Source organism: Labrus bergylta, chromosome 5 (genome assembly GCF_963930695.1).
Source record: "Labrus bergylta chromosome 5, fLabBer1.1, whole genome shotgun sequence".
Taxonomy (NCBI): Eukaryota; Metazoa; Chordata; class Actinopteri; order Labriformes; family Labridae; genus Labrus; species Labrus bergylta.
This window is the reverse complement of record NC_089199.1, coordinates 18,937,477-18,963,801: the sequence shown is the minus strand read 5'-3', so window position 1 is coordinate 18,963,801 and position 26,325 is coordinate 18,937,477. Positions and strand designations below refer to the sequence as shown.

Below are 26,325 nucleotides of genomic sequence, written 5' to 3'. Positions count from 1 at the left end.
GGATATGGGGCCACTAATCCTCCCATCAGCTGACCCATTGTGCCCTTATCTCCATGCTTTTGACCTATACTGACAGGTTACATACTCTAAGTTACACTCGGCCCTGAGTGGTCACCACAACACAAACATCATTACCGCCTTCAAGACACCCAGGAAGTGATGCTACATACCTGACCACTTGGCCCCTTAATGGCCCTCACACCACGGCCGTGGAATCAGCTGATGACATTATCTATCATCTTTGAAATATAAACAACTTAGTGGAGGCCAAAAAATCTATTTAGTATCATAAATATACGAGAAATCCAACATCTGAGTCAGCCATAAACTGCACTAGAGCACATTTTCCTTGGAGCACATCTGTATGGGAGATACTACTCACTTGTCTGGCCTTCCAGGCACCTGCAGGCGTAAGCGACATTTGTTAGCACTCTGGATCTGTTCTTCTTTGATGCGAATAAGCCTCTGCAGAGCCAGACACCAGTCCTGGGCCACAGTGGTGTTCAGGTTCTTTATAGGAGAAAAAAAACACACACACACACACACACAGTTTAAACTTGTTTCTCGACGGCGGCGTATACAGCAGGTCATATAGCTGAGATATAAGCACATTTCATGTAGACTGACCACAGGGGAGCACTTTGGATGTACATATACATTTATAGACACACAAACAAGCTCACATCTTCTCACAGACGCATCCGCTCAAATGTAACGTTGAATTTATTTGAAACAGCACCAGCATCCGTTTTACTGTAAAAGCGCGGGTCCCTCCAGTCAAATAGCATTGAATCAACTCTCTGCAGTCAATGAGCTGCGCAGAAGTGTTTCTTCTATTTGTTCGCCGGACAATATTATAACTGAGTGGAAAGTAAAAATCAGCTGTTTAGTGCCAGGCCGGTATCACTCCTCCTGAGGACATTGTGCTCATTAAGTGCAGGGAGGCAAAGGTGCCATCATTAGCCTGAAAGGCTCTTGGTGATTGCAGGAGTGTGCCTCCCCCCCCCCTCCCCCCCAGGGCTTTGGAGTGTATGCAAAGTGTGAATGTGTTAGTGGCAGACAACTGGGAAGTGTCCTGATTCGAACGCTACAGGAGGGGCTCTGATGGTTCCTTTTTGCAACATAGCAAATCTGACACTTCTTTTTCAGAGGGAACATCTCATTCCCCACCATTGTGGCTCCGTTGATGAGGAGATAGATGTGAGACTTCCTGCGGTTAGAAATTGAAGATTCAAGAGGCATGCGAGGGCTGCCTCTTTGATCACATTTTAAACATCTTTAGACTTTTTTTGCACTTTCTTTAAGAGGGAATAGCAAAAAAAAAGAGGTTTCCCCAAACGCTTTCCTTTTACCATCCAAACTTTATCTCTTAGTTCGCACTGAATGTGGGAATTTTAATTAACTCCGTAGACTTCTATTTTGACTTTGCTGCCTTCGGGGTGCTCTCAGGGCTTAGGAGCTTTTGTAAGGTAAGCTAAAATATAAAAAAAAAAAAATACATACCATATTTTCCAAAGTATAGATAAATATATTCTCTCGTGTCGGTCACAACTTGCGGTAACAGTCTTATGAACTGTTTGTGATGCTGAATGCAGTTTTTTGGAGAACAAGAAGCCCATCTGAAGGTCACTCCGTGGGCGCATGTCTTATTTTTTTTTTCAGAGGCCAATTTGAATGAAGGCCTTTTAAGAAACCCAAGAGAGGGCTGTCAGAAATGTAACTGTGACTTCAGCGGTTTGGACCGTGGAGTCAGGTGAACCGAGGAAACCTCTTGCGTCCCTCTGGCTGACTTTGAAGCATTATGTAGTAATATTAATACGCCAAGAATACAGCTTATTAACAGAGGACTTTTCAGGACACCCACAGACACAACTTTGTCTCATTACATATGTTATATAAGTTTATACATTTTCCCTGTGAGAAAGTCCAGCCACAGTTTAAGTGTTGCCGTGAAGGCGCACGTACCTGGTACATCCCCTGCAGCGTGCCCACCAGCAGAGTGACCTCCTCCACCACAGAAAGGTCATGTTGCAGCTCCTGGAGCTCCTGGTAGAGGCGCGGAGGACCAAGGATGGCTTTACCTAAGAGGAGGAGGGGGGGGGGGGGGGGGGGAGTGTTACACTCAAAGCGTATGTTAGATCCCTGCCTCTTGATTGGGTAATTTTGTAACCTAAAGCCTGCGCTCCACTCGCTCAGTTTCAGATATCTTCTCTCTCTGCTCTTTGGGGTTTCTGACTGTTTAATTGTCTTTTCTCACTTTGATCAGTTTTATTCGTCCCTCACCAAACCCCCTCCTCTTGTGTAAAGTCCTTGTGCTCTTCTTGACTGGGCCAATTAGTCTTAGCTCTTTTTGTTTCGTTCCAACATTTAAGTGGCCAAAATAATTACAATGTGCCTTAAACCTTGTGTCTTTGTTTTTTTTGGACTGATCATCTATGTACCAAACAACGGCGCATACGATGACATTATGGGAGTAACTTTTTTTTGTCCAGAAACCGTCACCATGCATGCAGCCATACGACGAATACATCTGTGCCGAGAAAAAATGGCGGCCAAACGCAAAAACAACAAACGCAAAGGAAGTAGCAGACACAACAAAACCCAAGAAGAAGAAGAAGAAGATACATGACATGGCAGAGCGAGAAGTCCTGCTTGTTTCTTTAAATCAGTTGTGTGGGGAAACGTCTGCTTCTCAGAGGCTGCTTCTGTAATCCTCGTCGCAGTGACTGTGGGTTAGAATCCGACTTCGGCCCCTTTGCTGCATGACATCCCCCGCTCTCTCCTCCCAATATTTCCTGTCTCTCTTCAGCTGTCCTACTCGACAGATAAAGGGTTAGGGATAAAGGCAAAAAGGCACAATTCCTGCCAAAAAACAAACTAAATAGATATGACATATTTTTCCTTAATGCACATATTTTATTTTGTCTTACATTTGAAATTGTATTTTTTTTTTATGTGTAGCTTTTTATTCAGCATATTTAGTTTTTCCTCTCTTTTTTAAAATGTTTCAAACACTGCATGCTGTGCCAACTATTGGTGACAGAGACACCAGATGGAACAAACTGTAACTGTCACAAACTTCTGTCGGCTCTAAATAAATTCGAAAAACCTAAAATGATGCATTCTGGGCTTCTTGTTACTTTTTTCCCTGTTGTACCAAAATCCCCCCAAAAAAGCGAGGTACAAACCGAACGGTGACCTCTGTGTTTCTTTAGACCCCTAAAACAAACATGAGCACATATTACCTTCTACCCTGGCGTAGGCATGCAATTCAAAAGAATTTCAAGGTTGAAATGTCCTCCAGGGGAAAAGAGAAAAGAAAATATGAAAAGAAGAATCTTCAGAGAACTTGTGAAAGCGCAGACGGAAAAAGTTGCCTTTTGGCTGAAACTCCAGTGGCACTAATAAAAGAGGTTCGATGTTGACAGGATTGATCTTCATTATTTGTTGAACCACAGAGGCTGAATTTATGAGTAAAAAAAAAAACAATCAGATGGAGAAACTGTTATTTGGAGCTATGATGCCCTTTTGCCGGCCAAAAGGAATGCAGGTGTCTCATTAGACGCAAAATTCAGCATCGATTGGAAGCGCGCTACCTTCAAAGTCTCTCTCTCTCTGCTACTGCTGCGAATCGATTGCTATGTCTCCTCCTGTCTGCCATCCTCCGTCCCAGCTCCCCATGGCCCACATCTTCCCAGCAGGCTCTATGAGGAGTGCCTAATTAAATTCTGCTGGTAGATTTTACTTGTGTGCTGTCCTGCACTGTCACTGCTGCCACATAAAAAAAAAAAGTAGCTGAGCTGTAGGTATGCAGGCTTAGTGAGGCATACTCCCCTAAGGGGGGACCTGCCACCTTTTCTCTATCCACGTGCACAAATAGAGTGAGAGGAAAGCCGGGACAAGACAGCGGGAGAGAAGAGGAGAGGGGTGGGGCCGGGATTGTTCGTTTAAGAACTCCACTGGAGCTTTTGGGGTTTAATGGGATCTTGGTCAGAGGCAGCAGGTGACATCTGTCATCTGTTCAAAGAAATCAATAGGTGAGACATCTGAATATAAAATGGTGCACGCTGCAAGCTGCAAGAACAATGTCCTCCTGTCCTCTGCAGAAGGATTGCATGGACCCCTTTGCGGGTCTGTGGAGTCCTCTGGGGGCCTGCTGTTGGCTGCAGCCCGAGAGGTGAATGTGCTGAGTTGTAATCCAGCGTAATCCCGTTGGTGAGGCAGGATATGGTTTTCACACCAAGACATGGATATCCACACCGGCCGCCAGGCACGTAGCTAAACAGTGTGAGGAAGGCCGGGGCCCAAAGGGATCCAGCCCAGCTTTCTCTGGAGTAAGTCAGCGATCTAACACGGAGCTGCTGTGGCTGTGACGCTAGCCAGTGGATTTAAAGACAATGCAGCTTCCACACCTGCATCAAAACCTTCCTCTGATCCACAGCCAAAGCCCAATGGTATGCTTCTGAAGGGATAAAAAAAAAAAAACTGGTTCCCCTGACAGCGGGTCAAAAGAGAAGCAGAAGTCAGGGAGGGGTACTGGGGGCAGAGAGGCTGAAAAGTATATTTAGGAAACGCTTTAACCTTTCTATTTCTTTTTGAGAGGAAGTTACCATGCTTGATCAATGAACTTGTCATCTTTAATCTGAAGTATTGAGATGGCTTTACTGACAAACTGATGCTCTGCAGTGAAACAGAGAGAGAGAGAGAGAGAGAGAGAGATTCTGCACATATTGTGTTCTTCTGTTTAATGTAATGTAAGGCTACAACATTATATTTGTGTATTTTAAAAGCTTGTTGCATGTCACTCACATGCTATTCTGTACTCTGCACTTCCTTGGTTTGATTGTTTTGACATGCTGCATGTAAAATTGAGTTTTTAGGTGAACATTTATGAACCGTACTGGTGAGGAGGAAAGTGAACAGAATTGAAACATAGAGAGAAAGGAAGGTGTGTGTGTGTGTGTGTGTGTGTGTGTGTGTGTGTGTGTGTGTGTGTGTGGATAACTGGAGTAGAATTAAATACATGGAGTATCAAGTAATCACTACTAATGGACTCCTGAGTCTGTAAATAAAGATGATGATGATGATGACTACAAACAGATATCTAAAGATTCTGTAGGTGAGGGACTACTAGGTTTTTTTCCTATCAGTTTACTAAACTGATTGTTTTTGTCCAATCAGTTTAGTTTAGTTAAATGCCACACAACAATATGTGTCGAGAGCCAAAGAGGCAGAACATGTAGTCCATATTGAGATATGGAAACTCACCAACAGCTCACAAACAACTAAGTAAGGAAGTTTTGGCCAAATCACCCAATTGCCTGAAAGTTTGGCCGTGGCCCCCAGAGGTTTTATCATCACAGGATGATAAGCTACAGGTTCTAACATTGAGAATATAATCGATTTAAAAGGGGGAAATAAGATGCTACCTATTAGAAAAAGGGAAACTTCTTCTTTGGAATACTTTAACAGATAAAGTCAATGACACTGTAGGTACACTGTAATGGAATAACAATGCTCACATTGGTATAGTGTGAAGATATAAACTGAAAGGAAAAGAGAGAGAGAGAGGCACAGGCAGACACAAAGGGGAGGAGTAAGAAAGGTGGGCCTGCGTTTTACCCTAAAGGCCAGCTTTCTTCAATAAAGAGGAATGCCAGGGTCTGCCGAAGATGAATAATGACTTCTCTTTGAGCCATGCTGAAGGAACGCAGGATTCAGACGAGACAACCCGACTGAATGACATCACGGGGGATGAAACTATAAATAGATGGGACAGCCTGTCTGAAAGAAAATTTGGAGAACAGCCCTGCAGATGTTCGGGGAGGTTTCTGGATAGACATGATTAAGGTGACCGCAGTGTGTCGGACAAGTTTGGAAAAAAGAAAAGAAAAAAAAAAAGGAGAAGGAGAGGATGTCAGAGTCAGAACCCGGCAGCCTCTGGTGGGGCACAACAATGAAGAGTCAGACGCAGGGAAAGCAGGAGGAAAAGCTGCGGCTGAGATCTAACCTTAAATGATCCCAGAACCTTGCAGTAAAAGTTGTGAGTATACACTAACCTGAAAACGAAAGAAAGCTAAACCCATTGAGAATCTCAACCTGCTCTCAAAACCGCAGCTGCATGCTGAGGATGACACTGGTATCTCTGAAGAAGGCGCCATTAATATTTAAGTCGTGGAAATGCAACTTCTCAAAAAGCCTGTACCATTACATCCTGATAAGGCTTTGTATCTCCCCTTTTCCCATGGTGCATTTATCAGGGATCTCGTCAAGCTCTGTATACACCAGAGTTTAGTGAGGGGCACTGGGAGAACTAGTGTTTCAACCAGCGATTCCTATCTTCAGCTACTGGCTCTCTAATTGGGCCTGGAAAGGGAGGGAATCATCTCTGCAGATTGATGACTCCTCTCGAGATGTGTTTGTGGTCTATCAGAGAGTGAAATGAGACTGTGGGGATGCTGTGGCAAGAATGGGGGAGGCATGGGGGGGGGGGGGGGGGGGGGTGTTGGGGCGGTTCGGTGGATCTCTGCCGCCACATCTCTCTCTAAGATAAAACACCCAAGGCGGATGGGAACAAGTGACCGTCATCACTATCCTCCTCGCAAACACATCCTCAATCAGAGTGACAAGCAGTGCGGATGCATCGCCGGGCTCTCCACGGGACACTTGAGAACAGAAACAGATTAGCCGTGCTGAGTCAGAGTGAGGGGCTGAGACCAGAAGTCATTCCAAGTGATGAGATCAAAACAGAGGAAGACATACCGGGGAGAGGGATGAGACAGGACTGCTTGACATTTTTTACCTGAGGTGCATGCACCACTTGGCCGCCTGGCTCCGCTCTGTTGGAAGAAGGTGTCTTTGCTCTGAGAGGCCTCCTGCCCCACCTCCACTACCTGCACCTGCTGTAAGGGGGCGCTCCACTTCATGGTGTACTTGGGGCCAACAGGGACCAGGCTGCTGATATCTGGGGGGCCCCTGATAGAGATCAAAAAGAAGAAAAATTAGAGGAGACCAATTCATATGGCGGCCTCCTGCTCTCAAGACTGCCTCACCTCTCCGAGTCCTCACAATCTCAGCTGAGACTCATCTGCTCATTGGTAAAAGTTGGGCTTAAAACTCAAAGAGACGATGCCTCTTTCTCTCACGTGGGCTGCAGACCAGCATGGTGGCACTTTATGCAGAACTCTGTGTATTTGGTGGTATCAGTCTAATGTTATCCTTGGTGTTATCTTAAAAATGTTCAGCATTAGCAGGGGTTATAAATATGTAATAACGCAATACTTAAAGGTCACATATTATGCAAAATACACTTCACTATGTTTTACCAATGTGTCTAATATGTGTCCTTAGTCTGTCTACAGTCCCCCCAATTATGAGAAAAGTCCATCCTCCCCATCTTCAGCCTGCTCCACTTTTCAGAAAATGTGTGCTCAAACAGGCCGTTTGGCGGTTTTCCCTTCATGACATCACAAAGGGCAGTAACCCCTCCCCCAGGTGGGTGACATTCCCACAGCTAGGCGTTTGTTCTGCCCTCTGAGTCTGCCTTCTCACCGTAAACAATAGGACATGGAGCAAGACAGCCAGAGACACCCAAGCCCTTCCAGAGAGAGGGGCGTGGTCAGACACAGCTCATTTACATTTAAAGGTACAGACACAGAAACAGCCTGTTCTGAGCAGGGCTGAAATAGAGGGGTTTATAGACATGATCAAAGACAGGATCAGAGTGGATTTAGAACAAGAAACTTCACACACATGTTGTGAGGAGCTCTGAGACTTATTTAAACTGGTTGAAAAGGAGGAGAATATGTGACCTTTAACACGACAGATCATTTAGCATTCATAGATTTGAGTAATGGAGCTGTACTTTGCTAACCATCCACTGAAATGTGACCGGCCACGCCCGCACATTCTTGAAAAAATGTATTTAACAGCAAAATAAGCTTTCAACTACCGAGGTTTTTAACTTGATTTGAGTTTTATTTTCATTTTAGTGTATCCCTCCATGCAAGACTCAGCTTTGATATCATATTTGCATTTTTACTTGTTCAAGCTGCTCCTCCAAAGGTTTGAATCATTGCATTTTCTATATACAATGAAAAAGAGAGACATAACTACAAAGAACTCTGATAGGAGACGTTTCCTCTCATGCTGTTGACATACAAAAAAAGTAACTAAAAAAGGTTTTGAATTAGAGGCAGCAAAAAAAAAACCTGTGATAAATTCCCTCCCTATCCACATCCTGCCAACAGAACTACATCCAGCTCCTCATAGGAGAAGATTCTCTTTGAAATGTCACGATGAAGACTCGAGAGAGGGAATTAGAATCTGTATGATCACCCATGTTCCCCGCCAAAATTGTACCCCTGGCTGCGAGGAGGAGTTCATTGCTATTCATGTATTCCTGTAATCACGCTGACAATCAACAATGTGATCGGTTTGTCGAGATCCTGCGGGGCAGACAAAGTCAACTCTGGGACACTCGAGTTGAATGAGACATGGAGTGATAATTACTTTGAAGGCTGAAGAAGAAGAAGAAGAAGAAGAGGGGCTTTCAGCGACAATTTTGACAGGAGCTTTTTTGCAAAATATACAAAATCCCTTTCCAGTGTGCTCCTCCAGAGAGCGAGAGAGAGAGAGGGAGAGAGAGGGAAACTAGAGAGAGAGATGTGATCAATGGCACTGCCACATAAGATAAATTGGAAAGAAACCAAAAAATGTTTTATGTCAGTTATCTAGGCCTCCTGTAGCTGTAGTTAGGCAGTCTAGCATTTGTTTAATGCTGATAAAGCTCCTGCAACCCAAGATAGTGCCCAAAACCCCTAACAGCTATTTCTCTTTGCTATGCAGTTTGCCAAAATATCCTTGCAAAACCTAGGGCGCCCCCCATTAGAGCCCTGTGCCACCTATTAGCAATTTCTCCTCGCTGTGCAGTTTTAACTGACTCTCCTTTCAAAGCTCGCACAGAACTCCGTGCTAGAATGGCACATTATGAATGCATTAGCAAAGTATTTTTGATGGCAAGGACATTCAGCGTCAACAGGGACTTACTTGACATTTATGTTGGCACAGATCAGCACATCATCAAAGAGGAAGACCTTTCTCTCCTTCGACTTTAGGACTTGTCCCCGTTCCCCGTACACCGTCTCAATGAGCGTCTCGCAGAGGACCAGCGACCCCTGCTCCGAGTTGAGTTGCTGAAAAAGGGACACAGCAGTCAGATCAGAGGCTCGGAGGAGACAGTTTCACAAAAGGGAGGGGGGTGCAGTCCTCCAGGGTTCGATGCCTGGAGGACACAGAAGTCAGGCTTGGAGGAGCAGATGTCTCATCGGGGATTAGCAACACATTCATGCTGCTGAAGGTCATTTAACGGGTGTATAAGGACAAACGCACAAGGCACACATGAGGCTGAGTGATGTCAAAAAAATATGATGTATTTCAAAGTAAAGTGGTGTAAATCTGGTGCTCTTCAGCTGACACTACGTCTCCAATAGGGGCTGAGAACAGAGCTGCTTCTAATCTAGCTAAACTTCTTCTAGGAGCTCAGCTTGTGTTAAGGTTACGATTTTGTCCGTGGGGCGCCAGTACAGTAGTGGTTAGTGCACGCGCCCTATGGCAGGCAGCCCGGGTTCCGCCTTGTTGCTCCTTTCCTGAATGCTATTCCCTACTCCATCTCTCTCATGCTATCCACTATCCCATCTTGACAAAAAAAGGCATAAAAAGCCCCAAAATAAATCTTTCTTCTGTGATCAAGGTTCTGCAGCCTCTCCTCTCCACAATAAATATAATCAGTGAAAAATACCTGAGACTGCATGAAGCAGTTTCAAGTTTAAAAATCAGATAAGTCTGATGAGGGGGCTGCTAGCTGAGATGTGACTTAAGTCAAAACAATCGATGTCACACAAAGCAATTTTCCTCATCTTTAGAGCATAACAGGAGTCATGCTTTTGTGCCCCTTGAACACATTTTGTTTTTCTGTAGTTGAGGACATCCACTTTCCTGAACAGCAGATCAGACAAAGTTTTGTTGTTGGAAAGCTGAGAAAAAGGGCGACTGACTTGCTGTTTTTGCTCATTTTACTGCTGTGTGATAAGCTATGTCCATAATTTGTCATTGTTCCTGACACAAATTCTTCAGGAATTGGTGTATATATTGCTGAGGACTGCCACACACACACACACACACACGCACGCACAGGACTTGGGAAGTGCAAACAGAAACTATTTTAAAAAAGATATATACTTCAAACATGCTCCAGATTTCTGTTTGTTTGTAAGCATCACATTTTGCATCATATCACTGATTCCAAACTGGCTTAGCTAATGAGTGTCAGGACAAACTGTATTTTTCAACACAACAAGTTTAAGACACACAGAGATCAAGTTGTAAACAGTTAGCAGTATGTACAGCTTACATACACAGACACCCACAGCTGAATGATACAATAACAGAATGTTATGTACGCCACAAAGGTATGTTAGTTCATGCTGTGCTTTACAGTAAATGGTAAATTGACTTATAGTGTAAAGTGCTTTTATAGTCTCCTGAGTGAGTACTCAAAGAACCTTTTACCCTGCAGATCACACCAACATCACACACTGACGGCAGAGGCAACAATATAAAATGACCATCATTACTAACTCATCCATTAGTACACATTCATCGGCCGCCAACGCAGCAGCTGCAGCAATTCTGGGTTCAGTATCTTGCCCTAGGGTACTTCAACATGTGTCTGCAGGAGATGAGGATCGAACCCTCAACCTTCCAGCTGAGAGACGATTGATTCTACCAATGAGCCCCAGCCGCCCAGTCATCTTCCAAGTCATATAGCAGGAGAAAGCTTTTTATGTCATTATCATCCAATGTCTTCTTTAAGACAGGCTAAATCAGAACTTTTAGTTTCATGGTCGCTGCATTAATCTAAGCCTGCTTCTGTACAATTGAAGGGAAGCCAGTGTACCGCAAGCATCAGGCTAAGTTAGAATATGGAGTTCAGATACTGATACTTTGGTGTATTTTTGTAGTTCAAAAGGTCTAATTATAGTAAATAATGAATCTCTCTGCAGTGCAGTCACTCGTCCGACCACACTTCAGACTTAGATCTGCAGGCAATCTGCAGCTGCTCTCGGCTGTGGCTTGGAGAGCACACAAAATGAGTCATTAGTCCGAGTGGAACTACCGTTTGATGGCCACAAAATCTTACAGCTCCCCAAGAGGTAGGCTCCTATAAGGATTCACCCTTAAAGTTTTCAAGCATCGGTAGCCACAGAGGACACTTCACCGTGCACGTGTTCATGTGTGTGTGTGTGTGAACGTGTGCAGAGCCCATTCTACCTCACATTGTTATCTGTCCTACTCCGCCAACTTGGATACTCTGAGACAAAAAAAAAAAATGAATATTTCATTGGATGGTTATGGGGCAATAGAGGAGACCGTTTCCTATTGGAATTCTGCAGTGTCACCGCAGCAAATGGAATTCTGTGTGGAGTGGACCAGATTGGCCGAATCAGCTCATCTCAGAGTCCTGGAAAGCAAGGGCTGATAGAGAGGGAGAAATAAAAAGAAAGGGAGGGGGGGGGGGGGGAGGGGGGAGGGGGAGGGGGGGAGGGGGGGGGGAGATGCAGTCGCACTGGAGGAAGAATAAAAGAGAGTATAAGTAGAGAGATAGAGTAAGCAAGAGAGTGCAAGAGGGGAACAGACGACGGGTAAAGTGGAGAGAGAGGAAGAGCGACGGGATGAAAGAGATAGCTCTCTTACAGTTTCCAATTAAATGTCTCATTTACCCCCTAATTCTTCTTATTCAGAGCAGCATTTGTTCAGATTTGCGGCAGCAGGACTGTAATTTCAGTGTGGTAATGGAGAGGCAACGCCTCTGCCACTGCATTTGGTAGTGTTTAGGTATTTTAATGGGCATCATTTCTCTGAGATAATTCCTCCAAATAAAAATGCCTTCCTAGATTAATGTGATATAAGCGATCGCTCTATACTGGTTCATTTAAAGGTGTTCACAGTGATAACAGTGCAGAGGAGTTAAAGGGCTCAGAGGCTGGCTCACAGCTGATTTGATTGGAGCGTGTGTGTGTGTGTGTGATGGTGTGTACATGTGTATGGGGCAGTGACACGCGTGTCCAGTCACCTTACTGAGCAGGCGATCACTGACGCTGCGGGCTAGCTGCTGAGTTTCTGCAATCTGGTCGGCTACTCGTTTCTGTTCATTCAGCTTCTCGGCCAGCATCTCCAGCTCTGTCAGAGCGAGCTGCAGGGGCAGACGGTCCACGTGGCCCTTCGGTGTGTTCTTAAGCATGTCCTAGAAAAGGTCACAGAGAAAGTTCTTTTTAAGGACACTGCCAGTTTGAATTGGATTTTTTTTTTTAAATGTGGGAGGCTTTGTAGCCAAAATTTATTTTAGAACTTTAAAAGATGCATCTATCTATCTATCTATCCACTCTAGTGTGTGTAAATCAGACAATTAAACACTTCTTATTTCAAATTCCATACCTTGGATTCCATCCTGCAATAAACTAACAGCTAACAGAATGATGAGCTCTTGTTGTCTCTATCTGAAAAAGTTGAAATCTGGGTCAAACACTCCCTTCAGTGTGTGACTTACGCAGGATTTGGAGAGTGGGTAAAAGCCACACTGAACTTTCAGGCAGGTGTGTAAACTTGTAGAGCTTCTTTTCTTTTTTTTTTTGTCAGCAGCGTTAGCTTAGACCAAAAAAACGTGTGAGAACTCAAAGGATCAAAGTGTGTCTGACTGCAGGCCTTGGGTGTTGCATGTCTATAATTGCCCCGCATCCATGAGCCAGCGGAGACTCGCTGTTTGTCTTTATCCGCATCTCAGACATATACCTCCAGTGCCTTGAGCTCGAGTTCTCTGTAATGTAAGATTTAAAACACACACTTCCTCTTCGGAGAACCGAGTTTAGGCCGGGTGAAAAAAATGCCTGATTCACATTCATAACTTATCTGTTGAATTCATGGATAATCAATGCCTACTGAGGGATGAAATGAGCTGCAGCAGATCCAGCAAAGTCAAGCTCAAATCCAAATCTTTGCTCGGAATGGAAAGTGAAATGTAAATCCAGCACTATGAAAAACTGATGTGGCTAGCTACTTTTCAAGCCTCTGGCTAACACCAGCGCGGAGAGTTAGTGAGGTACAACTTCTTGTAGTTGTGATGAGTTTAAATCCATTAATCGATTCTGTGGCCTCGCGGCTTTGCATCTTTATCAGCCTGTGTGCTGCTGAATCTTTAATTGGACTTCTGTTTCTCATATTGGAAGTTTTTTTTTTGTTTTTTTTTAACTTGTAGTACTCACTCAAATAAAATACAAGTGCAACACGATGAAACATCTCGTACCTGCAGGAGTAATATGAACTGAGGGAAGCGCTGAATCGGCTTGACCATGAGGCCGTACAGGGTGATCCGGTCAAGACTAGACGACTGCTTCCTCTGGAAACAAAACAGAGAAAAAGAAGAATATTAAAACAGAAAATACAATTGGAAAAAGAAGACACCCCGCACAGAAAAGGGCACGAGGTGGAAACTGTTTTTCCTGCTTAAAGGCGAGTTCATCAGAATCCTCTATAGGCTGTGTGCGTTGGTGTGTGAGTGGGTGTATAACGTGTGAGAATCAGGGTTTGTTAGTCATATGAGAGAATGAGAATAAAAGAGGAGATTTACTTCAGTGTGTAATGTCTAATGTGGAGCTGTGGGCGGAGGTCAGCAGTAGATGTGGAGGGTTTTTTTTGTTTGTTTTTCCGGTGCGGTGTCAAGTTTGAGCAGTGATGACACCATGGGAGCAAGAAGGGAAATCAGCGGGCACATTTAATAGATGATATGGAAGTCAAGGTGAGATGAGAGCAACTCTGAGACAGATGCAGAAAAAAGAATAAAGGAAGATTATTGCTGCAAGTTAAGAGATGTGGTATCATCTGGTTTACAGTGCTTTAGCAAACATGATTCCTCTGTGTCATCTTTCTTTATGGAGGTGTCGAGTTTGGAGTATTCTTCCCCGGGATAGGAGTCGTGTTTACAAGGTTAAACTGGATGATATCAATTCAGTTATCTGGGTTAAAGCTTTTATTAAAATCTATTAAATAAGCAATAAGGGGGGAGGGGAGGGGGGGAGGGAATAAAGGTCTGTTTTTGTGTTTTCTGTAAAATTGTGTAAAAAAAAAGTTTTATCACTCAAAATTATCAAGCTAGCTAGTCAGCCATTCTTATGAAGTTCATCACATTTTATGTACATTTTTGACTGAGCTGTATCTCTTTTATTTGTGTCAGCCCTCATGGCTCAGGTTTGATTTTTCAGGTACAGGTGGGAAAAAGGATCCAAAACAGAAAGGCTGATTGAGGTGTATTTCAAGAGGGTTGTTTTTTTTTGTTTTTTTTTTAAGTTTTTGGATATATTAAATATTAATTCTTTTCTGGGTTTATTGCTGTCGGCTGGAAGATCAACATATTCTTTTATTTCATTGCATCAGATACAGAAAATGACAAATCAACTCAATTTTAAGTGTTTAAATTTGCATCTTAAATCACTTATACTGTATATCATTATGTACACAACAACATCAAATCACTTTGATAAAAGCAAAACAAAAAGCAAAGTATTTGTGATATCTGATTTTGTCAATATTGAATGTCAAAATGTTTCGTCATTCCGAAGTCTGACGTTGTCCCATTAAATTAACTGAGCATCAGCTTAGAGCTAATTATGAAAATCTCTATAGGGCAGGGATTTATAGGATGTAACTCCCCCTCTAGGGAGCCCTCTGAAACAGCTTGACTGACTGGCATGCAGAATCACTTTAAATACCTAAAGCCCCGCTCCACTACCTTCTGGCATTTCTATTATATTTCATATATTTCCTGTCAACTCTGTTTGCCAAAGATTTTTAGGACAAATATGTTGTGTTGAAAGTTGAAACTTTCAAGTTGTTGTGAAATCCGCCTGCGTGACTTCAGGAGAAGCTCAATGTCAGACAAAATCCTCCACGTTTGCTCAGCTGCACTTCCATTTCCTGGCAACTCGAGAGCATTTGAGCACTTCAGTTCCTCATTGTGCTTCAACGGGATGGTATATTTTTTTTATGGATTTCCTACAGATGTTCTCTTGCTGCTCTGCCGAAACTCTCAGAGTAATCGTACTATCCTGATTGGTCGTTTACCTCTGGTAGTCTCTCTATCAGGCGGTTAGTGATTAGCTATTAGGCGGTTGACTCGGTTAGTGAATAAGCTTTGGACTCCCAAACGGAGGAGGTTCGGAGGACACCCAGAGCGGAGCAGCCAGTCTCTACACTGTTTTCTTCTGCATGTGGTTAAAATTTGATTGGTAAAAAGAGATCTATTATGCTGACCCATATTTAAATACATATATTTTATAAGGGGGGGGTTAGGGCTTAAAGAGACAGCAGTTGAAATGAAGCGTTTCAGGCAAAGGCAGAAATGGGGGTTTTTACTGATGCCAGTAAAAGATAAATAAGGAGGTTTTAGAACGTATGGCAACGCTATACTCAGCAGGTGTCTGGACTGACATCATTAACGGTGAAAGTGAGGATAATAGATCTCATTTAAAGAGGACATATTATAACCCGTCTCCACCTTTCCAAACAGTCCCCTGTGGTGTAAATGAAACATCTGTGCTGTGCTTTGGTCAAAATATAACCTGAATCAAGCACCAGAGGAGGTTTGTGACCCTGTATAAACCAGCTCTCTCAGAACGCTCCGTATTGGTGTGTGTGTCTCTTTAAATGCAATGAGCCCCCCCTGAGTTTTCCTGGTAGACATCACTCCTCTGTAGAGAAAATAAAAATGGCAGACCTGCTCAGAAGTTTGGCTCTAGACTGGGGTTGGAGTTCATGGGTGGAGATACCAAGGGAGGGTAGGGGATTTTTATTGTCAGAATCCCACTGTGACATCACAAGGACAGCAAATTTGAAACGGAGCAAATTTCTATGTGTTGTTAGACTTATGCAGACCACAAACAAAGGACTGGATGGGTTTATTTAACATTTTGTGGGTCAGTAGACACTCAGGTTACCCAAATATATGTTCAAAAACACTGTAGAAGTGGATTTCTCATGTTATGTTCCCTTTAAAGTAGTTTGGCATATGCATATGTAATACAATATACTAGATCCAGGAAAAGCTTTTATGAAACATTTACCCATCTGCTACTTGATGAGATCAGGCTCTTGCACCCTTGGTTGAAACAAAATCACAAGACAGGCACAGCTGAAGAAACCTTCAGCACCGACAACTCGTGTTTTTTCCAAGAAAAACCCACGCACATCTTTTTGCTATGATGAAGAGACAGAGTCGATTGAAAACACAAGTATTAATCACACTTAAACTGGAGTTGGCTGGCTCTAGCAACAAAAAGCTTAACTGGGAATCTGAGGTGAGCAGCCTTCTGTACTAACGACCTCACGTGGGGCAGCACACACACAAAAAAGGCCAGCACAGAGCAGAGTGTTGGTTTTCCTTAACCACAGGTGAGTCGCCTCATTGCCGCGTGTTTCTCCTCAGTAACTGAATGAAAGTGGTTTCCTAGCAGCGTTGGAGGAGATTAGACCTGACTGGCTGAGCAAGCAGCTGCAAATGTGAGAGCGCCGCTCTGCAGAGGAGAGTGGTCAAGCTTTAAGATCACATTAGTGGGCCCCCGAATCTGTGTGAAATAGAGCTGGCAGTGATTTTATTTTTTTTTTAGAAAAAAGAAAAAGGAGCAGATTTGTTAGTTTCCATTTAGGAATATTCACAAAGACATGTAACCAACCCTCACTCTAAAGAAGGCGAGAGACACGTCTATGGTTGTGTCTAACGGGAACATAATACTTTATTTTGTAATATTTCGGACATTGTCACCAAGCAACTTTAACAGTGTGACAAAAGACTTTGCATTAAACCACATTCTGCGACAGATGAACTTCTTTTTTTGGTTAATTCTGGTTAAAACACCTTATATCTACTTTTCATGTCAAGAAAAAAAGGGGTCTGCAATTGAGTTCCCCTCCTTGTTTTTCCACTTCATGACAACACTACACTGTATGATGTTTGAACACAACTCTTTAACAACCCTATTGGTTTTAATGAGAACCTTATGGTACACACTGACTGTGAGAATAAACACCCGGTTATCACTTTTAATGTAATTTTGATATTAAAACAAAAAGCTCTGTGGCCCTGAATGTCAAAATAACAAAACCCCAGGGAAATACACAAACAAAAACCTCATTTCAGACAGCAAAAAGGTAGCAGAAAAAATCCTGCTGATCTGCTGTGGTCCTCCAAACACTACGGGGCGCTGTTGCAAAAGGTTGGAACTGCAACCAACCGTTTAATCCAACACCATCTGTAGATTATTTGTTGAATTTGTTTGTTTTTGTGTTTTCTGTAAAGTCATTTTTTTTGTAATGGTTTCCTGTGTTTTTTGTGAGGAGCGTTTTGTGGAATCTTGTTTCGTTTTGCTAAAAAGATTTAATTTAGTTGAATGTTTTTTTGTGAATCCTTGTTGTGTTCTGTGAAATGTTGGTGTGCGCTGACCTTCAGTGCCTCCATAAAAATGTCTTCAGACTGCAAACAAACATTAAATTTAATCTTCTTGATCCTTTTAAAACTTTCATCGCATGCTTATGGTCCAATGCATGCAGTAAACTACCCACACAATATTTTTTTAAAACTTGGAAGCCATGATGACGTCTGTCATTAATTCAGAGTCGTTTTCTCCATTCTATGTAGCGCGTTGGATATTTGCTGAGTCTTCTCATGACCAGTGAGAGCTGCAACAGGCAGATAAAGAGGAATGTTTCAGCGGAGAGGAAGGGACACATGTTATCTGGGGTAAATGCGGGGCTGTCAGCCGTGTGGTCTGCTTCTGTAAATCAGCGGTACAGCTCAATGATGGAGGTCAAACTCATGCATGAATGCCGAACACACAGGGAAGTGTTACACTCGACACATTTAAATCATCTCCTGGCATCAGCCACGTAACTTGGCTCTATTTTCCGTGTTAATAATCCCTAATTTAAAGTTCTCACAATAAATAAACAGAAGAATTAATTTATTATCTGGTTGTGGAAAGTTGTGTAATTTCCGTTTCCCATTAAGTGTTGCAATTTCATATTTTTGTCCAACAGCTTGTTTTCCAGTTGACATAATTGGCATTCATTCATTTGAAGATTTGTCCATGTTTCATTATAAAACTCATGGGCGCTTGTCAGATATAAGAAAAAGATGTCAAGGGCAGAGAGAAGCATACAAATGTTATTACCACATGAATAAAAGGACGTATTTATTGCCTGGACAACCTTGGATATTTCCAGGGTTACAACTAGCACCGTTTGTGACACAGCGCCTCAGACTCCCGGTGACGACTGCACACTGTTCACACATTGACAGAGCCTCTTCTTGATTTTGATTGGTTAATGAGGGAGAGGGGATATTGGCAAGTGCGGCGCTGTTCCAAAATTGAACTATGAGGAACAAGAACTTTGGTGCTCTGGACACCGCGTGCTAAAAATGGTGAAATGCATTGTTTTTGTATTCACAATTGTGAAAAAAAAAATTAAGATGTCACCCTCGTTAGTGGGCACCAGTACTAGGCGGTTAAACAAATTATGAATATTTCGATCAATTAAGACCTACAATGTCAGTCAAATATTGTGTCTAAGTTATAACAAAGTCACCCTCCACTAGTTGGGATTATAGATCCTGTTCATTGGCTCTCCCAGCTTTACTACCTAGATGTAAACTTGCACAGTAGAAAGATGGCATCTCGTTGCACAGTTTGGCAGTCATTTCATATGGAAAATGGAGCTAAAGTTGTATGTAGGCTGTGTCAGTTTAAACTGGCATATAACCACTCGATCAGGGTGTGAATGTGTAGGTGTGACCTGCGGTGTAAAAGTGCTTTAAGTGGTCAGAAAAGCTATACAAGCTCAAGCCCATTTACACATTAACATGCCAGTCAGAGCTTCTTTACAACACAAGGCTCTCTGCTTTTGTCCTAAAGTGCCACAAGATCAAAAAATTCCTAACAGCTGCTTTACCATCCTACATTAATGTGAACATTTTCTTCTCCCAGCAGCCTCTGGATAATGCTTCAGGCTGTCATGTTATAACCACCCACCTGCATGGTGGACCAAAGACTGGTGGATCTCATGATAAATGGACTTGTACAGCACTTTTCTAGTATTCTGACTACTCAAAGCACTACTCCAATATTTGTTCTATTTTAATTTCTCTTCTATGGAAACTTGAGAACCGGTTTTATTGAAGCCATCTGCTTTAGGCATCAGCTGAACAAAACAAACACACAGAAGAGCTTAGACTCAACCAGGATAGTTTAATTTAATAATTACAAATGGAAAGACAGAGAGACAGAAAAAACAAGTTAAAGATCTGGAGCTCACCTTTAAGAACTCCAGGAAAGCTGGTTTGGACATGCACGCCTTTTTGATGAGAGCCATGGCGTTGGTGAAGTTGTTCACATACTCGCTGTAAACATCCAGCACCATGGACTTTGAAAACTATGGAGACAAGAAAACAAGTATCATCATCTGAATTCATAAAAACAGCCCTAAAATAAGAGGTTTGCATTTTGTTTGTGTGGTTTTTACACCATCTATAAACACAGACACGTAATTTCATCTGACACTTTGAAAGTCTGGCTAGGGGGGAGACCTGAAGGTAATTTCAATGTATAGAGGGGGCTGGAAGATGGACATTTAAGTATAGTGCTTTAAAAAAAAAAAATTGATTTGTTTACCACCCTGGTTACTGCAACAACCTTCACGAGCCATTTAAGGGGTTGGCCAAAGAGGAATGAGGTGGTGGAGTGTGAGAGAGAGGGGGTGTGTGTGTGTGTTTGTTGTGCGATTTTAACATTCATTCTCTCTCCTCAATTAAATTCACACCAGGCAGCTGATGGAGGCAGTTTGAGGAGTGGTGGGAAATTATCAGACAGCATGAAGGCGTTATCCCGCTTTGCTTAGACTCTTCTTCTGGATCATGAATTTCAGATATCACTACAAACTGTAGGGGAACAGTTCAGCCTTTCACACACACACACATTCATGCATGAATTGCACATCATCTCGAGCATGGATGCTTTGACTTTGTTCACGCTGAAAGCCTTAAACGCTCAATCAGGATTTGTTTTGCTCATATCTGGCTTTTTTTGTTTTGTTTGGCTGTTCACAATTCTTTTCCAAAGTGGCCTGCAGCAGATTCCTGTGTTGACTTGCTCAAAAACCTGAACTGACCCAAGAGTGCAAAAAGTGTTCGGCCATTTCTTTTGATATGCTTTCAAACACAGGTCGGCTACAACACGACCCGTCATGTTTCACTTGTATAGAAGTGTCATCCACAAATACTCTTTAGAGGTCTCACGCCTCACTGTCCCTCCACTGACTCACAGCTGTCTTCCATGTTTGTTTTCAATGAGTACAAGTGACTCACACCTCCTCCTGTCCTGCCAGCACAGAACTGTGCTGATGAGAACTCAAAGTTTAACGCTCTCTAACCTGGTTGTTTGGATTGAGATCAAAAGATGCACACACAAAAAAAAGGTGCAAACGACCTGTATCTGATTTAGGACCACATGTGAAAGTGAGCAAAATCTGATTTGAAAACATCAGATTCCGTGTCACTGGAATCGTTGGGTTTTTTTTTTGGGGGGGGGGGGGGTATTCGCCAATACTCTCGTCTCGGTATTGCAAGCAGTAAATGAGAAACTGAATCTCTATTTTGGATTTTTTCTCTGCATAAACACAGCTTGACGGGGGTTCATATAAAGTACTATAACAAAGAGAACTAAAAAAAAAAAACCTTTAAAAATCAGGAGTAACATTTCAGTTATTTGACATTTATTTACAACAAAAACCAAACGCCCCGGTGGACAACCAGTCCAACCCCCTAAGCTACAAACCCACAGTACTCAAACAGTGCCACGTGAACAAGGTCCAGGTCAATGAGGGAAACACAGTCCCAGCACTTTCCCTGACAGTAAGGTCTGAGGATATCAATGGACCAGCGCTATAATGGCCGGCAGAGGAGGAGCGGGTCGAATCGGTCCCTCTAATAGGCAAATAATGAGCAGACCTTATGGATGAGCACACTGCACCGGGGGACTTGCAACAGAAAACGCACACAAAACACTATTATTCTAGTGCCAAAGTTTGTAAACACACATCTCGGAGATGATCGGAGGCAGAGGAGATATTCATCACGACTGTAATTGATTCTCTGTTTGGGGTAAACTATCCATGTTTGTTCAATCTTAAAAATCTGTATCTCATTATAATTCTGTCGGCAGAGATTGGGATGTAAAGTTGGGAGGGAAATGCAGAGGGGAAAAAATGATTATGTTTAACCAGAATGCAATTCTTTGATTGCATTTTAGACAGAAACACACAAGGAATGCACACACACACACACACACACACACACACACACACACACACACACACACACACACACACACACACACACACACACACACACACACACACACACACACACACACACACACACACACACACACACACACACACACACACACACACACACACACACACACACACACACACACACACACACACACACACACACACACACACACACACACACACACACACACACACACACACACACACACACACACACACACACACACACACACACACACACACACACACACACACACACACACACACACACACACACACACACAGGGGTGCTGGAGAGCCTAGCGGTTATGTCGTGCGCTATAGTATCATATGTGAGAAATAGAAATGCAAACAGGAGGCGTATTAGCGACTGGAGGCTTATTTGTGTGTGTTTGTACGTGTGTGTTTTTTAAAGATATATTTTGGGCCATTTTTTCCTTTATTGAGTTGGAGAGACAGGAAATGTTGCCAAGGGCCGAGTTGGAATTTGAACCCACTGCAGCTGCAAAGAGGACTCAAACACACACACACTAACCGAGGCAACAAACAGGTCTCCAATTTTCTCACAGCTGTCCCATTCTGCCACACGTGAAGCCAGGGCGATCTGGAACATGGAGTGGCACTGTGTGATCTCCCTGATGCGGTAAAATATGGGCCGAATCTTCCTCGGACTCAGGATGCGTGGATCGGCTTCCATCAATGGTCTGTGGTATTCCTGGAGAGATTGTGAGAGAAAATCAGTTTATTCATGTTGATAATGTGCTTTATATATATGTGTGTGTGTGTGTGTGTGTGTGTGTGTGTGTGTGTGTGTGTGTGTGTGTGTGTGTGTGTGTGTGGGGTCATTAAGATGAATCAGCAGACCACCTTTCATAAGCTTCTCTTCTTTTCAGCCGCATAAAAAAAAAGACGATAAAGGCGCTCAGAGACAAATATCCTTTGAATCGAGGAAAATTAGGAAATGAAGCCTGGAAACGCATCAAACTGAAGGATTCACCCATTAAAAAAAAAAAAAAAAAGCATGAGCTGTCAGCAAACATGCTCAGAACTCAAGGTGACTTGTAATCATAAAAGCTGTAATAATAATGACAAAGAAGAAGAAAAAAAAAAGCACACACAGCTCCCAGCAGAGCTGCAGATGCGTCGCGGTGAAAGAGGCATTGATTGATTCTTCAGTCAGCACTCATGTGGATATTAGCAAAGCCTACAGAAACGAGTTGAAGGGCTCTTTGTGGACAGTATCTTTTGTGGAAACAAGTAAACATGACTTCTTTTGAACACAAACATGTTGAAGGGTGGATAAATATTGTGTTTGCGCCGAATACAGAGCATGAAAAACACCATTTAACTCCATTAATTAATCCAAGTGAGCAGCTGTGTTGATTTTTTTTTTTATTGTTGTTGTCGATGTTGTGCAGGTCTTATCTTTGCAAATAATTCATCAACAGAAGCCGCCCAGGCAGCACAAAATGTACAATAGTGCAGTCTGTTATTTCAGCAATAATGAAAGAAAGAAGCCTCGACGTGTAATACCGCTTGTGGCCTTTTCATCTGTTCATGTCATCTGTCTAAAGACTCCACTTTAAGCACTTGGCTGCGGACTCTTTGAATAACAAGAGAAATATCAAAAGGCCTAAACCTGTGCCTGAGTATCACACGCAATCATGTCAACCGACAACAAAAGGTAGCGCATTACATCTTGACGGGGGCAGATTTTTGCGAGCGAATAAGGCAGCCATTGATTGCAAGTGATTCGGTGCTTCTCTTATTTTTGTTCTGCGATGAGGCGATAACGAGTCTCCTTTTTACCACTGAAAAGGGAGATTAAAGAGGAGAGGTTGCACCCCCATCTTGTGCACACCTGACAGCGTCTCTCTCTCTCTCTCTGCATCAGCACTTAGGATGGCTGTTTTATCAGGATTATTTATGCTGAGACACCTCCATAATGTAATGGATATCGCCGCTTCTCTTTGCAGCGTCATTCATAACAGCTCAAATGGAGGCGATATTGCATGTGGCAGAGGAGGACAAGAGGGACCAAAACAGCTCACCTGCATGATTCTCCTCAGGGAGTCCAGGTAGCTCCGCTCGCTCTGAATGATGGAGCCGAGGATATGGCGCCTGACAACCTGCGGCAGACAACAGACCAGTCAGGGAAATGTAGCGCTAAGAGGAGATGATGGGGCTGCAGTGTGCGGTATATGCTTTCAGTTAAGCACGCGGCAGGTTGATGGATTGCCCTGTAATCATGCGTTTGTCACAGGAGGAAAAAAAAGACTCAAAGAGGAGTCAGGATGTTTGAAATGAGGCCTCAATATGAGGAGTGAATCAGTGGATACATTATGATATGAAAACTGCTTTTTCCTGCTGTTCTGTTCTGTTTTTTTTTTTTTAAATACAGAGAATTTTTGGATACAGAGAATACAGAGACTACAGAGTACAGAGAGATGTAAAATACTGAAATAACAAATGGACATATTTAACATGACAGCCTGAAGCCTTATCCAGAGGCTGCTGGGAGAAGAAAATGTTCACATTAATGTAGGATGGTTTTATCTTGTGGCACTTTAGGACAAAAGCAGAGAGCCTTGTGTTGTAAAGAAGCTCTGACTGGCATGTTAATGTGTAAATGGTAAATGGACTTGAGCTTGTATAGCTTTTCTGACCACTTCAAGCGTTTTTACACCGCAGGTCACACCTACACATTCACACCCTGATGGTAGAGACTGCTATTAGAGTGACAATCAGTATTAGCTAATCCCATTCATACGCCGCAGGAGCAATTTGGGGTTAAGTTTCTTGCCCAGGAATCATCGGACATGTAGCTGCAGGAGCTGGGGATCAAACCTTCGACCTTCTGGTTGAGAGAAGGCCGACTCCACCACTGAGCCACAGCTGACCCTGATTGTGAGCGACAAGCTCATATTTCATTCCCAACCAACTCGTGTTTCATTACATAATATGCCACTGACTTAATATTATTAGTCGTGTTTGTTGGTGTTCATTTTTTTGGGTAGCAAGTGAAAGAAAAAACGTGTTCTTTTAAAAAAACACTTGAGATTTTTTAAAGACATATTTGTTTGCAGGATGCATTGCAATGAAGGACTGTATCTATTTGTGGCTATGACCGATTAATTACTGTGAAGTAATTAGAGTAGAGCTGCAATGATTTATAGATTATTGTTTAAAACAAAGTCAGTGACCAGCTAGTTTGAGAGAAGATAATTATCATATTAGTCATTTATTAAAGTATAAATGTCAGAACTGGATGGTTGCAGCCTCTCACATGTGACTATTTTACTGCTTCTCTTTGACATTTATAATTGTAAATGTTTTTTTTTTTTTTTTTTTTTAACTGTTACTGAAACAAAGAGAGCAAAATGCAGCTGTGACTGCAGCCTCTTAAAAGTTCTGATGAGATTTTTTCATCAATATACATAGAGATTAATCTGTTGATCAAAAAATGTAGTTGGCACACAATTTAATATTGGAAATGATCTAAGTAGCAGCCAATGCAAAACGGCCACATTTTTCTTCTTGCAAGGCCCCTAGTTAAATATTCCATGTAAAGTCGGGCTGAGCTGATCTGTAAACTCAACAGGAAACATTCAGAAAATTCATCATGAGCGAACAGGCGGGAGAGATGACGTATAAATCACATAATCAAGCTGCTTCACATTTGTTTGTGCTAGCCAGTATGCTCTTTTCCACTTGTTTGTTGTTACTGTGAAAATGTCCAGTTTACACGTAGCACTGAGATAAAAAAAATTGGTCATCTAAATGTTGAACTCTGTCCACAGGAAGTGCCATCTTGGATTTCTGCAACAACGTCCGTCTGTGAACCCCCCCACAATTCCTAAAGTCGGACAGGGACATGTGTGAATAAGCAATCCAGGAAGATTTCAGGGGTAGGGCAGTGTGTGTGTGTGTGTGCGTGCGTGTGCGTGTGCGTGAGTGTGTTTAAAAACTGCTTTAGATTAAGACCGTTTGCTAAACTCCTCACGGAAGGTTTTACCTACAAGCCAAAGAGCTGTATCTCAAGGCTTCAGGGAACGGTTTATGTTCACATAAGTAATAGAAGTGCAGCACTTTTCTTCATATGCAAGCTACATTTATCGAAAATGAAATTTGAAAAAAAAAAAAAAAAAAGCTGCACCTGGTGGTTGGTCAGCCCCTCCGGCATGGGGCTCAGCTGTGGGGGCGGATGCTTCTCTTCTGACACAGCCACATCCAGGTACCCGGCATCGTCCTCCTCTTCTGCGCTCGTTCAGAAGCGAAGGAGAGAAGAAAAAAAAAAAGATGCAGAGAGGTTGAAAAAGAGAGAAAGTGTACGTGTTAGACAGAATGAGACAAAGAGGGAACAACAGAGAGGCGGCCTTCAGATCTCACTGCAGCAGGAGACACACTGCGACACGCTAAGCATATTACCTCTTAAAATATAAAGAGTTTCTATACTGTTCGGAAAAAAAGAGACAAGAAGAGAGAGAGAGAGAGAGAGAGAAGCAGAGGCCTTCAGAAAGACAAACTTTCGAAACAACACTGTATCTCTGTAGGAGTAGAGGAGGCGCATAGACGTGTGTCTGCCAAAACTCGATTCTAACACGTCCTCATCTCTGCACTGGCACAAAGATATTTAACAGTCCCTAAACACACACACACACACACACACACACACACACACACACACACACACACACACAAAAAAAAACATCCCTACTTCATCTGTTACCATAATGATACTAGAGGCTTCCATCATTCCAATTAAAGACGTTGGAATGATAACAGAGGATTGGTGGAAAGGAAATACAATGGCATGAAGATTTCACTCGATCAACACCTAAAAATAGCAGCACTGGCCTCTTTACCTCTTTG

At 42.7% G+C, this 26,325-nt stretch overlaps 1 protein-coding gene across 3 annotated transcripts in view; it reads right to left on the bottom strand.

The window, feature by feature from the left end:
- Positions 1 to 26,325, bottom strand: part of arhgef10la (Rho guanine nucleotide exchange factor (GEF) 10-like a) — a 147,406-nt gene that overhangs the window by 86,450 nt on the left and 34,631 nt on the right. For all 3 annotated transcript variants that reach the window (XM_065955063.1, XM_065955064.1, XM_065955065.1), the window contains 10 exons: positions 25,610 to 25,710; positions 23,505 to 23,582; positions 21,989 to 22,168; positions 19,417 to 19,533; positions 13,361 to 13,453; positions 12,134 to 12,304; positions 9,049 to 9,194; positions 6,803 to 6,975; positions 1,966 to 2,081; positions 383 to 510 (listed from right to left, as the gene is read on the bottom strand). In XM_065955063.1, coding sequence (XP_065811135.1) covers positions 383 to 510; positions 1,966 to 2,081; positions 6,803 to 6,975; positions 9,049 to 9,194; positions 12,134 to 12,304; positions 13,361 to 13,453; positions 19,417 to 19,533; positions 21,989 to 22,168; positions 23,505 to 23,582; positions 25,610 to 25,710 — 1,303 coding nt within the window. The remainder of the gene's footprint in view (positions 1 to 382; positions 511 to 1,965; positions 2,082 to 6,802; positions 6,976 to 9,048; positions 9,195 to 12,133; positions 12,305 to 13,360; positions 13,454 to 19,416; positions 19,534 to 21,988; positions 22,169 to 23,504; positions 23,583 to 25,609; positions 25,711 to 26,325) is intronic.